The 14,364-nt window shown below is 39.4% G+C and overlaps 1 protein-coding gene and 1 long non-coding RNA gene across 7 annotated transcripts in view; one reads left to right on the top strand and one right to left on the bottom strand.

Annotated features, from left to right (window-relative positions):
* Positions 1 to 1,047, bottom strand: part of MINPP1 (multiple inositol-polyphosphate phosphatase 1) — a 152,656-nt gene extending 151,609 nt beyond the window's left edge. For 4 of the 5 annotated variants that reach the window (XM_071215793.1, XM_071215794.1, XM_058298847.1 and 1 more), the window contains exon 1: positions 360 to 1,041. In XM_071215793.1, the coding sequence (XP_071071894.1) occupies positions 360 to 1,041 (682 nt within the window). Of the gene's footprint in view, positions 1 to 359 lie in introns of all 5 variants that reach the window. The other variant, XM_004462380.4, reaches the window with a different exon arrangement.
* LOC131278733 (uncharacterized) lies at positions 987 to 13,939 on the top strand. Of its 2 annotated transcripts, none has more exons than XR_011649029.1 (4): positions 987 to 1,212; positions 9,116 to 9,210; positions 10,696 to 10,810; positions 13,808 to 13,939. It is a non-coding gene; the product is annotated as an uncharacterized lncRNA (long non-coding RNA). The 2 variants fall into 2 exon arrangements; XR_009186150.1 differs by lacking the exon at positions 987 to 1,212 and adding an exon at positions 1,316 to 1,857.
* Positions 13,940 to 14,364: the final 425 nt, after the last annotated feature.

Here is a 14,364-nt window from a genome sequence, read left to right on the forward strand (position 1 = left end):
GAATTTACTAAGGTACGTTATTTCCCCAATTTGGCCAAAATGTGTATGGGTCTCTACTAAAGGCATTCGATAATCATGTGAAAGATACTAGGATACCTTTTAAGTTTTTTCAGAGTCATTTTCCAATTACACATATACCTCAATCATTATTTCTTCAGTAATACCATGAAAAGAACACTTAATTTATCATTTCTGTATACAAAATTTGAGAAAATTGAATGTAGTTATACCATTTTTGCTTTGGGGTTGTATGTATGTATATTTATGTATAAGTACCCTGAAATGGACAATACGGCCCACTTTAACTGCCAAGTAGATTATATAGTTTTAAAGAAAATATCCGCGGCCCGGGCGGTCACCTGCGACGTCTGGCGGTGGCAGTCCCGGGTGGTAGTGCTGCCAAAGCCCCTGCAGGAAAGCGGCGCCACTGTCTACGCAGCGATGCTTGGAGCTGGTGACCAGCCGCAGGCGGCCGTAGTTCTCGCGGCTGAAGAGAGAAGGGAAGAGCGAGGCCAGACGCAGCGCCAGCTGTCGCATGTCTTGCCGCCCCTTCTCCACCAGCTGCCCATCCATCCAGTCCGCGTACCACAGAGGCCAGCCGGCTAGCGCCGCACCCAGGTCGCGTCCGCCGACAGCGCCGACTCTACCGCCCCCGGGACCGCGGGCCTGCAGCAGCCCGTGCAGCTGCCGCAACTTGCCTATCTGTTTGGCCGTGGGGTAGCGGGTGCCGTGGCGGATAAGAGCGACCAGTTGTACAGGGGTGCAGGTCCCCTCCAGCAGCTCCGGGTCCCGCCGAGGCGCCTCAGGGTCCGGTAGCAGCCCGGGGTTGGCATCCTCGTATCGAGTCTTGGTGCCGAAGTAGGGACTGAGCCCCGAAACCACCGGGTCTCCCGGCTCCTGCAGGGAGCAGCACGCCAGCGACGACAGTAGCGCCGCAGCCAGGACCGCGGCTGGCGCTACGGAGGCCCCGAGGAGGATGCTAGGGCCGCGGAGCATTGTGCGGTTTGGACCTCGCAAGGCCGGAGCCGGCGCTAGCGCCATACTTCCGGCTCCGGGGGGCAGGGGGCGGGCCGGGAAGACGCTTCCGGCCCGTGCCGACCCGGCGGTCCTGCGTGTTCTCTGCGCTAGGACTCGGAGGAGGCCCCATTGGCTTGAGGAAGGTCGTGGGAGCCGGCGGAAAACCCGGGGGAGGCTCCTAGACCGGTGGCTCGGGTGGGGCCTGCACGGCTGGTCCCGGGAAGTCCCAGATTTGTGGCTTAGGTCGAGTGGGTGTCTGCTGGCTCCCGAGCTTGGGCGAGTTTTCCTCCTAACCGACGCCTCAGGGGCTGACTCAACAACTCACCCGGTTTTTAAAATTTTCTAGGGTGTGACTGAAGCTCGGACCAAGTCTTAGTCGCCAAGGCTACCAAAGCAGGACACCTTTTAACCGATGTCACCATACTACTCCATTCCATTATGTTTTTCAAAATGTGGTCCCTGAACCACCCGCTTCAAATCCACCTGAGGCGCTTGTTGAAAATGCAGGACTCTGGGCTGTGCTCCAGGATGCCTCCTGAAGCCCAAGATTTTTCGCGCATTAGAGTTTGAAAATAAGCAGCGTATGACAAGGCAGAGACCTTGGAAAAGGGCTCAGTTCTCCAGAAATTTTTGGTAGTAGTGACTTGACCTGGACTAGTAAAGCTAATCCATACATTAACGAGACAGCACATTGAAATTTCTGTGCTTGTAGATAGATACCGAAGCCTCAGAACTGTCCTGATTTCTTGCGCAAACCGAGTCATGGCCCTACGGCTTTACGCCATTATTAAGAATGAGCTGTTTTGTGAAGCTAACATGCTCTGTTTCTCATCAGGCCAGGTAGGTCCGCCCTGTCTTCCCATATAGTTGCATACTCAAATCAACAGCTGTTTTTGTCATAGGTTGTGGCACAGAATCTTTGCCTGACCTGCCAAATCATAAACCCAGACAACAGCTTGGTTTCTCCTCTTGAACTCTAGTTTAAATGCTTTTGGGAAAAGAATAAGTATTAAAGAAGCCATATGGTGATCCAAATTCAAAGAAGTTTGGACCATGTATCTAAGTGTGACTTTCCCTTCACAAGTACTAATAAGTTGCTGTTTTTTAAGCCTATCACCATCTTAATTGTTTTTCTATACTGGGTTCAGAGGGGCACATCTCTAAATGTTAACCAGTGAAGAAATTGGTATAAAATTAACAGATATCAACTTTAAGGCAGCAAATTTTATGATGATCTGTGGCAGGAAACCGTCTTTAGGGCAACAAGTGTTCTCTTGGATATGTCGTTTTGTAAAATGCTGATGTCTGAATAGTCATGGTCAGTGTGTCATAGGACTTTCCTCAAATTGAAAGATTAGTACATATTCACCTCTTTTTTTATAAAATCCTAACCCTTACACTTACAGGCTAAAATACCTGATTAAAATGTCTACGTTCATTTAGCAAGTGTTTGTGCCAGGTACATCTCAGTATATTTTAGTGCTTTCTCTTTAATAATGGCCACCCCTCAGACCCAATCTTTGAGTCCTCAGGACCTACCACTAAATCTTCCTAAAAGTATAATTCACTTCTTCTCAATGAAGCACTGTTTAGAGTGCCTGCTCTACTGACAAAACTTTATGGCACACATTCTTATATAGTAAATTTAGTAAATTTTCACCTAGCTTGATTTTATTTTCCTTCTCCTAATTCCTTATCTGTTAATTTTATGCTGCTTTATATATGATATAAACCAACTCCAGTCCTTTTGATACCATGCCAAGATTTAAATACATGATAAACCAAAATTAGTGATACCTTCATGTTTTCTTTTCTTTTTTTGGTTTGGTTTTTGTCATGTTTTGTTTTGTTTTCTTGCTTGAGAAAAGGCAAGATGAAATACAAAGAGCATATGTATTAGCCAAAGGGGTGCTAATGCAAAGTACTAGAAATCTGTTGGCTTTTATAAAGGGTATTTATTTAGGGTAAAAGCTTATAGTTACAAGGCCCTAAAAAGTCCAACTCAAAGTACCATAACAGGTACTTCCTCATCAAGGTCTGTTGCCACGTGTTTGAGCAAGGTGGTTGCTGATCTATGAGGGTTCAGCCTTCCTCATCCTCTTAAGGCTCCATGGGCCCAGCTTCTTCCAATTTCAGCTGTGGGCTAGAGGGCTCATTTCTTTCCAGGCCTTCCCAGTGGCTCAAGGCTCTGGTCTTTTTAACTGCAGACTATAAGGGAAATGGCTCAGCTCTCTGGGGCTCCAGAATAAAAGTTCTCTCTTCATCTTCTGTGTCTTCTCCTGTGTGTCTTTTTCTGTGTGAGTGTCCATTTATATAGCCCACCTAGGGGACAGGGACTCAATCCAGAGTCATCCTAACCACTGGTTGAATGAAAGCCCTAATCTTGGTTTAATCAAATAAACATATAAACTTTGAATTAATACAATCAAACGGTATCACGTCTAGAGGAACAGACCCGTTTACAAACATAATCTATATCCCTTTGTTGGAATTTATAAATATCAAACTGCCACATCATAGGCTTTGGATCTAGACTCCAAGCTCTGCTATTCATTAACTGAGTGACCTTGGGAAGTTACTCAAGATCTCTGAGTTTTAGTTTCCTTATCTGAAAATTAGGAATATGAGAGCCTCTATTGCATGATTTTTGTGAAATCAGAGATGATGTATATAAAACACCTATAATAGGCTGCTATAAGTGGTATTTTGATCATTAAAAATGTTCAGTGTTATTATTCCTGTATCTTGATGCTTAACTCTCTAGCAGTTATACAGTATACACTTACTTGCACTGAACATTAAAGGGAATGACATTCAGAGGCAAGACATGCGTATATTTATTCTAATAATAGAAATTTACTTATCTCACTTAAGAGGGATCCCTTATTCTTAAAGCAGTGAGCAGCCACTAAAAAAGTTTTAAAAGTGACAGACCCAGCTTATCTTTTTCTGCCAGATCTTAATTCTCCAGCCAGTCTGTAAATTGGGTGCCCTTTGTGATAAATAGATGCCCACTCTCATCCAAGTCAAAGTACAGAGAAATTAGCTCAGTGCAAAGCATGGATGTGCTTTTGTGGGGACCATGGGACCAACCCATAAAAGAGACCATGGGCAATGTATTTGATAAATCTACCATATCCCGGGAAATAGATGCAAAAGTAATGTCTCAGTTTCCTTGAAGAGATGGGAGAGGGCATAACCAAGAGCGCAGACAGAGAATCTGATTTGGAGGAGAAGGAAAGGAAATCTTATCTTCTCAGGGAAGACTGAAGGATAGGTGCACATGTGCATAAATGTGTAGATCTAGGAGAGACTTCATGGAAGTCAAACCTGATGGCCTCAGTAACCTCAGTGACATAAGAGGCAAGATTGTCGGAAGGGATCATAAGAATGGGAATTAAGTCTTATGGAAAGTGGGAATTTGCAACTGGGAGGAATGGGAAAGCAAAAGGAAAGGATTTGCACCTGAGACAAAGGGGAAGCCAAGTAAAAGGTTCAGTTTAATGGTCAGCTCTGAACACCCAAATTAGAATTGAAGACTTGAGTTGGGAGTGGCTGTGCAGTTTATCCGGAAGTGAACAATATCAGTTGTATGATTCAGAGTGGAAAAGAAAAAAGTTGAGCATTAATGTTCTACATTATTTTAATATGTCTTAAATGGAACTTCTTTTCTAATCAATCCCCTACATTAAAGAATATGCTAAATAATTTTGCTCATTATTCATAGGTCTTCTAAAATAGTCACTCAACTCTTAAGATGTTATGGTGTTCTATATAGTTTTTAAGCTACAGCCATCTACTGTACTTTTGAGTTGGTTATCAAGATGGCTTTCTGGGGAAGAAACACGGAAGGAAAAAGTTAAATTCTGTGGGGAAAAGGGTAGGCTCTCTATATGAGCATATAGAAGAGTAAGACCATGGTCTCTGGAATTAAACTTTCTGGTTTTTTAATTCTAGCTTCATCACTTAGTATCTGTGAGATCTTGAGCAAGTTAACCTCTTTTTCCTCAAATTTTTTCATCTACAAAGTGAGAATAATAACATTTACTTCATGGGATTGTTGAAAGAATTAAACAAGACAGTCTACATAAATATCTTCCAGTTCTTGGCACAAAATATATATCAGTTACTTTTTTTTTTGGTAAAGATTTATTTATTTATTTATTTATTTATTTATTTATTTATTTATTTAATTTCTCTCCCCTTCCCCCCCCTCCCCTGCCCCAGTTGTCTGTTCTCTGTGTCTATTTGCTGCATCTTCTTCTTTGTCCACTTCTATTGTTGTCAGCAGCATGGGCATCTGTGTTTCTTTTTGTTGCATCATCTTGTTGTGTCAGCTCTCCGTGTGTGCGGTGCCATTCTTGGGCAGGCTGCACTTTCTTTTGTGCTGGGCAGCTCTCCTTATGGGGCACACTCCATGTGCGTGGGGCTCCCCTACACGGGGACACCCCTGTATGGCATGGCACTCCTTGCACACATCAGCACTGCTCATGGCCAGCTCCACACAGGTCAAGGAGGCCTGGGGTTTGAACCGCAGACCTCCCATGTGGTAGATGGACGCCCTAACCACTGATCAGTTACTTTTATTAAGCAAAATTAAAGTGTTTCTTTTTTATCTTCTTAAAACTTTTAATTTAGATTAGAGAAAAGTTACATAAAAAATATACCCCACTCCCTCCCCCTCACATTTTCCCCTGTTAATAACATTTTACATTAGTGTGGTACATTTGTTAAAATTGATGAACAAATATTGAAACATTGCTACTAACCATAGTCAATAGCTTACATTATGATTTATATTTCACACCATATAATTTTATAGGTTTTGACAAAATGTTTAATGGCCTGTATCCACCATGCAAAATCATGCACAACAATTCCAATGCCCTAAAAATGCCCTACATTCCACCTCTTCTCTCTTTCTCCTCCCCTCAGAACCTCTGGTAACTACTATCTTTATTAATGTTACAAATTCTTCCATTACTACAATAAAAATAAGTCTACTTTGCTTGATAGTTGCATTCCTATCTTATGTTTGTTCATTCCTCAATCTTGAGGATTTGGAGATGGTGATGCCTACTCTGCTTTAGACTGAGAGGGGGTAAAGTGTTTCTTAATATCCCTTCATGCCTAATCAGGTCAACTGACATAAGACCAGTTTTTCATAGATACTTATTATCTCAAAATTAAGCAATTTTGTGCCTATGCCAAGAAGGTTTTAAATCTACTATCTTACTGTCCTGCTGTTGTAGCTTTCCTTTTATAACTTTTAGAAATTATTAATTTAGCTTATTTGCTTTTTTGTTGCAGTAGATAAAGCCAACAGAAGATGGGTCCATGTGTACTAGATGAGGTTGGAGTGATCCATGCTTCAACAACTGTCACTTTGAACTTATTTGAATAAATAGCCTGCATAGACCACAAGTTAGGTTCTGCAGGCTACAAGAAACATTTGCTCTAAAGAAACCACATTATCACTTGTAGCTATCCTTTAGGCTGTTCCCCAGAATCTCCAAGCTAAGCTGATTTCTTAAAGTTGTGCTTCAAGTGATGAATAGGACTGAACCACACAACTACAGAGGTGACCTGCTGTTTTACATTCTCTATTATTTTGCAATGGAGTTATTTTGCAATGACAAAGTTTCCTAGGACTTTGATATTGGGAATGCTTCCTTCCCATTAAGTGCTGATTCTAAATCCACAGAACTGTTTGAGAAATGAGATGCAAACTTTATCGTAGGTCTAAGTGTACCAATATCTTTTATATTCTTTGATATTTGCATTTAATAGGGAGAAACTATAACTATTTACTTTCCAGTCCTGTACTATAGCGATTTTCCTGCAAAGTCAATATTGTTGCAGAGAAACATTTCCTCCTGAATTCTCTTTTATCCAAAATACATAGTTATCCCATCATAAAAATAAATAATGGGTTCCAAATCCCTATAAAAATCTCTTCTTCCCTGTATTTTTCGAGAATAATCGTAGACAATAGCAATTGTGTTTTAGCAGCTTATTTTTTTTTGAAATGCTCATTTTCTAAACTTGGAAAATCTCATTAAGCCAGGGGTTCTTCTTAACCAGGGGTCCATGGACCCCCAAAGAGTCCGTGGAAAGATTACAGGGGATCCATAAGCTTGAATTGAAAAAAATCAACTTATTATCTTTATTTTCTCTTATCTCTAACTGAAATCTAGGGTCTCCTTCACTTATGAATGTTTGCAATAAATAAATTACAGTAGTATTCAATTCACCTGACTGGTAAAGGGATCTGTGGAACAAAAAAGTTAAGAACCCCTGCATTAAGTCATTGGATCTCTAAGACAATAGGTTAGCTGACTTTGAAACCATTAATTTAAAAAAATTTACAAAAAATTTCTAATCCAGTAATATTCACTTATTATTCCAAAGAATGAAGAACTTTCAGGAGAAAAGTTCTTTTTTTATTAATTATTTATCAGGAGGACTGTTTTTACTTTGTCCATTAATGTTAATTTCCTGTTGTCTCAATAGCCCATGCATGAACCAATCTGTTTTCCATTTGTGTTGGCTGTTTTGTTATAGTATAAAGATCTTTCTTGAGTTGGGTTCCTTTGCCTATATTATATGTTATATTATATATCAGTAAGTAGTAAAACCCAATAATACTTAAGCCAGAATAGCAATGTGGATTCACATATGTGGTTGCAGCCACTTTTGTAAACTGGACAATTCACATTCCACAAACAATATCCCACCTTACCTTTCTCCTCTTACATCCTATAGTGCTTTGTTTTTCTGGTTTGTTTGTTTGTTTTGTTTTTGATTCTGTACTCCATGAGAGAAGGCAGATGCTGCTACATCATTTGTTTATTGAATACCTTAGATGCCAGGGCCATGGTGAAAACTTTTTTGATTGCTAAATATTCATCCCAGATCTTCCATTAACAGACTGTCTGAAACTATTTGTTGAAAGGGTATATAAATTAATGAATAAATGAAAATAGAATGTACAGGCAGTGTGGGAGGCAAAAATGGAGAAATAATATTGCTTTTCAATTACATAGTGTAATTATCTCATTTTATCTTCCCAGCAATCCCATATGTAGAACAATACTTGCATCATGTTATGGATATGGAAATCAAGACTTAATTTAATACCTTATCTAAAATTATCCAACAAGTATTTAGTAGAATCAGTTCTAGAATGTGATGGTTGGAAACAGAGTTATCCCTTTGCTTCTTTTCTTCATACCTCCCCATTCCTGACAAATGAACAATTACTTCAAAATACAGCATTTGCACCTGGGTCTAAAAGGACAACGTTATCATGTAATACTATAGCACTTACTTTTGGTTAGCCACTCAACATTTATTCTCCCTTTCTTCTTGGAAAAAAATGTGTAGGTATTCACTTCTCGGGAACCTCACTCTATCCCCAGCTCAGAAGAAAATACTGATTGGTCTAGAACAATCTGGGTAATTCTATTTTTCTTGCCAGTTTTGATTTAGGAAAGAGCATGTGACAATTCTTACCAACGAGATATGAAAGGGTTATTTGGGAGCTTCTGTGAAAGTTTTTTTGGTTCTAAGAGAAATAATGGAGTGATGAACAGTCAGTAATTGGCAGGGTCAATGGATTAAATGTCCTATTGAGTCAAAGGAATCTTGGAGTTGACAGTAAAATTAGGCTGGAAGGAAAGGAATGGTATTCAGTGAATGAAATAATTAAAATTGAACTTTTGAAATATAGTTGTTGATTAAATGAAGCAGCTTGGAATATGAGATTCAGAAAGTTTAGCCAAGGCAAATTATTGAAACAGATCATTTAGGAATAAGGAGGGAAAAAATTTAAAATCCAGTAAGTCGTGGCTCCAAACTTCTGCTCCTACTGGACTTAAGTCTCACTAGTTTCTAACTTTCCTATGATCCATGCACTCATTCCCCTCTCCTGCAGAACAAATCAAAAAAGAATAGGTCACTCAGCAACTTTTACATGACTTTTATTAATCTAAATTATTTTCAAGACATTTGTTTATAGTAGACATTATTGATAGTTTAGAAAAGAAATTGATAGCACAGAGATGCCAATAATTTTAAGAATTTCATTCTTAAACAGCACGGCAGGAAAATGTAAAGAGCCTAAGTCTTTGATGATGCTATTGAGCTGCTGAATTAAACCTGGAGCATACTCTACTACAGACCTCATGTAAGGTAAAAATGTCTTTACTGCTTAAACCAGTGTTTCATTATTTATTACAGGAAAACTCAGAATTGGTCTTAGTACTTATTAACCCATTACCTCCCCAACCCCTACCATTATGCTTTTCTGCATTTGGTGAAGTCACCTATTAAGAATAACTGAAAATTACAGATGATAATTTTCTCATCCCATCTCCTTAGACATAACCTTGAATCTCTCACTCAGTATGAGCATGGTTTACAAAGCATGGGAAGCCCTGGGAAGAATAGAAAGTAGGTGGATAGCCTGAGATGTCTGATGTTAAAGCTGATCTGAGCCAGAGCAGGCAAGTAGGCAAGGGTAAGTGTAAAAGCTAAGCAGGGGATGCAATTGAAAAGCATAGTGAAGGGAACTTTTCATAGCAGACCCTGAGAAAGCAAGCAAAGCTGGGTGACCATTTAGGAGGCTGTTACTATAGAGGATGCTAGTTTATATTAGCATATAGCAGTATAGAAGGACAGAGATGGAGTGACTAGAGATAAAAGTTTGGATTGAACCAGGTCTTAGTTTTAGTGTACTCTGAATGTGAAGGGTGAGAGAGAGTATATTAGTCAGCTAAAGGGGTTCTGATGCAAAATACTGGAAATCTGTTGGCTTTTATAAAGGGTATTTATTTGGAGTAGAAGGTTACAGTTACCAGGCTATTGAGCATAAGTTGCTTCCCTCAACCAAAGTCTTTTGCTACGTGTTGGAGCAAGATAGCTGCCAACTTCTGCAAGGGTCCAGCCTTCCTCTTCCTCTTAAGGCTCCATGGTCCCAGCTTCTTCCAATATCAGCTGTAGGCTGGGATAAGCCTCTTCTCCTTCTCTCTCCCCAGGCTCATTTCTCTCCCAGCTCAGCTGCTCTTATCTCTCCACAAAGTCAGCTGTAGACCATCACGCTCTCTCTTCCTGGGGCCTCTGCTGTGTCTGTGGAGCAATCTCTATTCCTCTGTGTTCTTCTCCTGTGTGTTTGCTTTCCAGGGTTCCAGTATCCAAAATTCTAACCTTCCTCCTCTGCCATGTGGTTTTCTCTGTGAGATCCTGCCCACCAAGGGGGTAGGGACTCAACATCCTACTGACATGGCCCAATCAAAGCCTTAATCATAGTTTAATCAAGTAAAAGTGAAACCTGAATTTAATACAATCTAATACACCCAGAAACACAGACCAGTTTACAAACATAATCCAATATCTATTTTGGGAATTCGTAAATAATACTAAACTGCTACAAAGAGGAAGGAGTCAGGAAAAAGTTCTAGGTTCCAGTTTGAATATCTGAGTAGAGGGTAGTGTCTATCATTAAGTTGTGGAAGAATGGAGATTAGGCAAGGGTGATGGGAAAAAGCAAGAGTACAGTTTTATGAATCTTAAATTTGTAAGACATTCAAGTCAGGATGGCATGATATATGGGTCTGAGGTTCAGAAGAGAGGATTGAGTTGAGGCTGAATGTGAGAAGTCATAATGATTTATTTTAGGCCATGGAAAAGAAAGTAGCATGAGAAAAGAAGAAGGTCCAGAACCAAATCCAGAAGAACTACAAAAACTACTTCTGGAGGTATATAGAAGAGAGGAGCCAGCAAAGAAGATCAGGTACCATGAAAATGGCCAAATTAATTTATCAAAAGCTTAGTTTATTCTTTTGTTGTTACCTCAATTCTAGCTATCAACAGTTTCCTAGAAGAATCAAGAGCTGAGACATCTCATGGCTCAGATTCTATTTTTTTCTACCCTTTTTTTTTTTGCATTGTTTCTATCCATCTAAATAGACATTCCCTCTAACAGAAATGACTGATAGAATCTAGCAAATATTTATTCCTTTGTGAAGCACTTGAAAAATATAAGTATATATGCAACATCTTATCATAGCACTAAAGAGATGTTTTAAATTTTACTTTAAGTCTATGTTTTACCCATATCACTAACCAACCTTTTGCTGGTACAGTACATACTTTAATGCTTAAGATCCTGTGCTCTTGCTGTTCCTTCTCCTTAAAATGCTGTCTTTTCCCTTTTCTGTCTAACCAATCCTTTTGACTTTTAAAATTCAGCTCCAGTCGCACCCTCCTCTCTGAGCTTTTTGTTGCAGAACTAATCACTCCTTCTCTATAGTTCCAGTCTTCTCTTTATTCTATTAGTAGAGATCTTGTCATGTTTTATTTTGATAAGGTATAGGTAGTTATAGCTATATCTGTCTCCACCACTAGACTTTGAGGTTCTTAAAGAAAGCAACAGTGGTATTCAACTTTACATCCCCAATACTGAGAAAAAAAGTTGTTGAATTCAGTTGCATGTCCTTGAAGGTGGCATTGCAAAGATAATGTGATATACCTGGTTCAAGGTCAGATAAGAACTATGATATACATAAGTAAAATCCAGTTGACCTTTTTTTTTTAAAGATTCTTTTTATTATTTATTTCTCTCCCCTCCCCTATTTGTCTGCTCTTTGTGTCCATTTGCTGTGTGTTCTTCTGTGTCTGCTTGCACCAGGAATCTTTGTCTCAGCAGCACCAGGAATCTTTGTCTCTTTTTGTTGCATCATCTTGCTGCATCAGCTTTCTGTGTGTGCGCTGCCACTCCTGGGTGGGCTGTGCTTTTTTCTCATGGGGAGCTCAGTGTGGGGCACACTCTTTGTACGTGGGGCTTCCCTACATGGCGGACACCCGTGTGTGGCATGGCACTCCTTGTGCACGGCAGTGCTGTGCTTGGGCCAGCTCACCACATGGGCCAGGAGGCCCTGGGTTTGAACCCTGGACCTCCTATATGGTAGGTAGTTGTTCTATCAGTTGAGCCATGTCCGCTTCCCTCCAATTGATTTTTTAACTTCCTATACAATGTTTGACTTATAAAGAATGTAAGTTACTTGGATATACATAACTTTGCCAAGCCTTTGAACATGTTGTTTTTTACCTGGTATATGCCTCTATCATTTCCCTTCCACAATTCTATCCTCATCTTGATTTTACTTTCAACTAAACTTCTCAAAGAATCTTCTCTGACCATCTCTTCCATTCACCTCAAGATAGCTTGCCTAGAGAAGCGGACTTGGCCCAATGGATAGGGCATCCGCCTACCACATGGGAGGTCTGTGCTTCAAACCCCAGGCCTCCTTGACCCGTGTGGAGCTGGCCCATGTGCAGTGCTGATGTGCTCAAGGAGTGCCGTGCCATGCAGAGGTGTCCCCTGTGTAGGGGAGCCCCACGCACAAGGAGTGCGCCCCATAAGGAGAGCCGCCCAGCACGAAAGAAAGTGCAGCCTGCCCAAGAATGGCACTGCACACATGGAGAGCTGACACAACAAGATGATGCAACAAAAAGAATCACAGATTCCTGGTGCCGCTGATAAGGATAGAAGTGGTCACAGAAGAAAACACAGTGAATGGACACAGAGAGCAGACAACTGGTGGGGGCAGGGTGGTATAAATAAATAAAAATAATAATAATAAAGATAGCTTGCCTGATTGTGATGTCCAGTGGCACCCTGCACTCCCCTTCCATGATACACATCATCTTTTAGTGAGTGTTGCTTTCCCTCTGAGAAGATAGCAAAATAAATAAAATATAAATCAGCCTTTGATTTCTCTGACCTTATTTTTTTTCAGTCTTCTCTGAGTTTTTAAATTTATTTAATACACAATAAATGCATGATTTTGAGGTAGATAATATTATTATTTGAAAATCTAAGAGTTTAATTCATTCTGGAATTGTAACTAGTTCATTTTAACTACTTCTGCTGGATAAGTATGAACATTGGGGCAGCAAAATGAACTTAACCTGAGGTTTCTATTGTTTAATAAAACATTTTTTACCCCTTAAGAAATCATCTCTAATAGAAAGTGCACTTTCTACTTGACTGTTGTTAGGTGTCACAACTGTGCATGCCCAACCTTATGAGAAGACTGTGCACAGCAATCATTGCTTCTTAATTTGTTGATAAGAAATTTTATCTTCTTACACTATAAATAGCAGACCGTAATCCAAATTAACTAATGAGCAGAGTGATACATCTATTTTTCCTGGGATAATATTTATTGTAATTGATAATTCAGGCATTTGTTATTATTATGCAAACAAATGTATATATATATATACACACACACACACAAAGGGAAATAAACTAAACCAATTTTCCTTCAGCTTACTTTTTTTGCCTCCAAATGTTTCATATTTTTCCATGGGAGCCCATACCTCATTCTTTTTAATGGTTTCATAGCATTTCATGATATGGTTATACCATAATAATGTATTTAACCAGGCCCCTTATGATGTCATTTAGATGATTTCTTGTTACACACCACCCCAGTGCAGGCTGCAATGAACATAAATGCTTGTGTAAGAGTTTATGTGTGGGGTAGATTCCTAAAAGTGGAATTTCTATGCCAAGAGTGTTTTAAATGTCAATAAATGTTACCAAATTGTTCCCTAAAAAGGTTATGCCAGTTAATCCTACCACCAACACTTAATGAAAATGTCTTGCTTACCTTCCCTCAGACCCACACTGAGCATTATCAGTCTTTTTATCTTTGCCAGTATGAGATACGAAAAATGACATACTACCACTGGGTTTTATTTTATTTTGTTTTATTTACAGGTGTCAATATGGAAGAAAGTGTTAGTGATTGATGAAATCATACAGCAATAAGTACAGTACAACAGGATATGTTAAATCAGAACTATCAGTGTGAATCTTAAAAATAAATCTTTAATGTGACTGTAAAGAGAAGACACAGAAGCAGCACTTTTGTTTACCACCAACTCTAATATACACTCCTGAGTCCACATTTTGATCTCTAGTGGCATCTCTATTAGAAGAAACCATGACTCCTGAGGATAGCTAATTTCATGTCTTGAGGAAGGAAAAAAACAAATGCATCCAGAAATATCTTTTTTTTCCCTAGGAAGCAAATATGTTCTCAGGAACATATGAAGTAATTCTAAAAAGTCAAAAGAAACCAACTTAAAAGGGTTCCCTATAACCAAGTTAAGACAACCTGATTATAAAAATATATATAATTATGCTCATTGCATTTTTTAAAGACCATGAGGTTATAATGATGTACAAAAGGAAATTTAATATAAAGTATAAAACTTGTAATATAAGAGAGTAAATGGAATAGGTTGTTTCATTTTTGTTAATTTTACTTGGTA

Source organism: Dasypus novemcinctus, chromosome 6 (assembly GCF_030445035.2).
Source record: "Dasypus novemcinctus isolate mDasNov1 chromosome 6, mDasNov1.1.hap2, whole genome shotgun sequence".
NCBI lineage: Eukaryota > Metazoa > Chordata > Mammalia > Cingulata > Dasypodidae > Dasypus > Dasypus novemcinctus.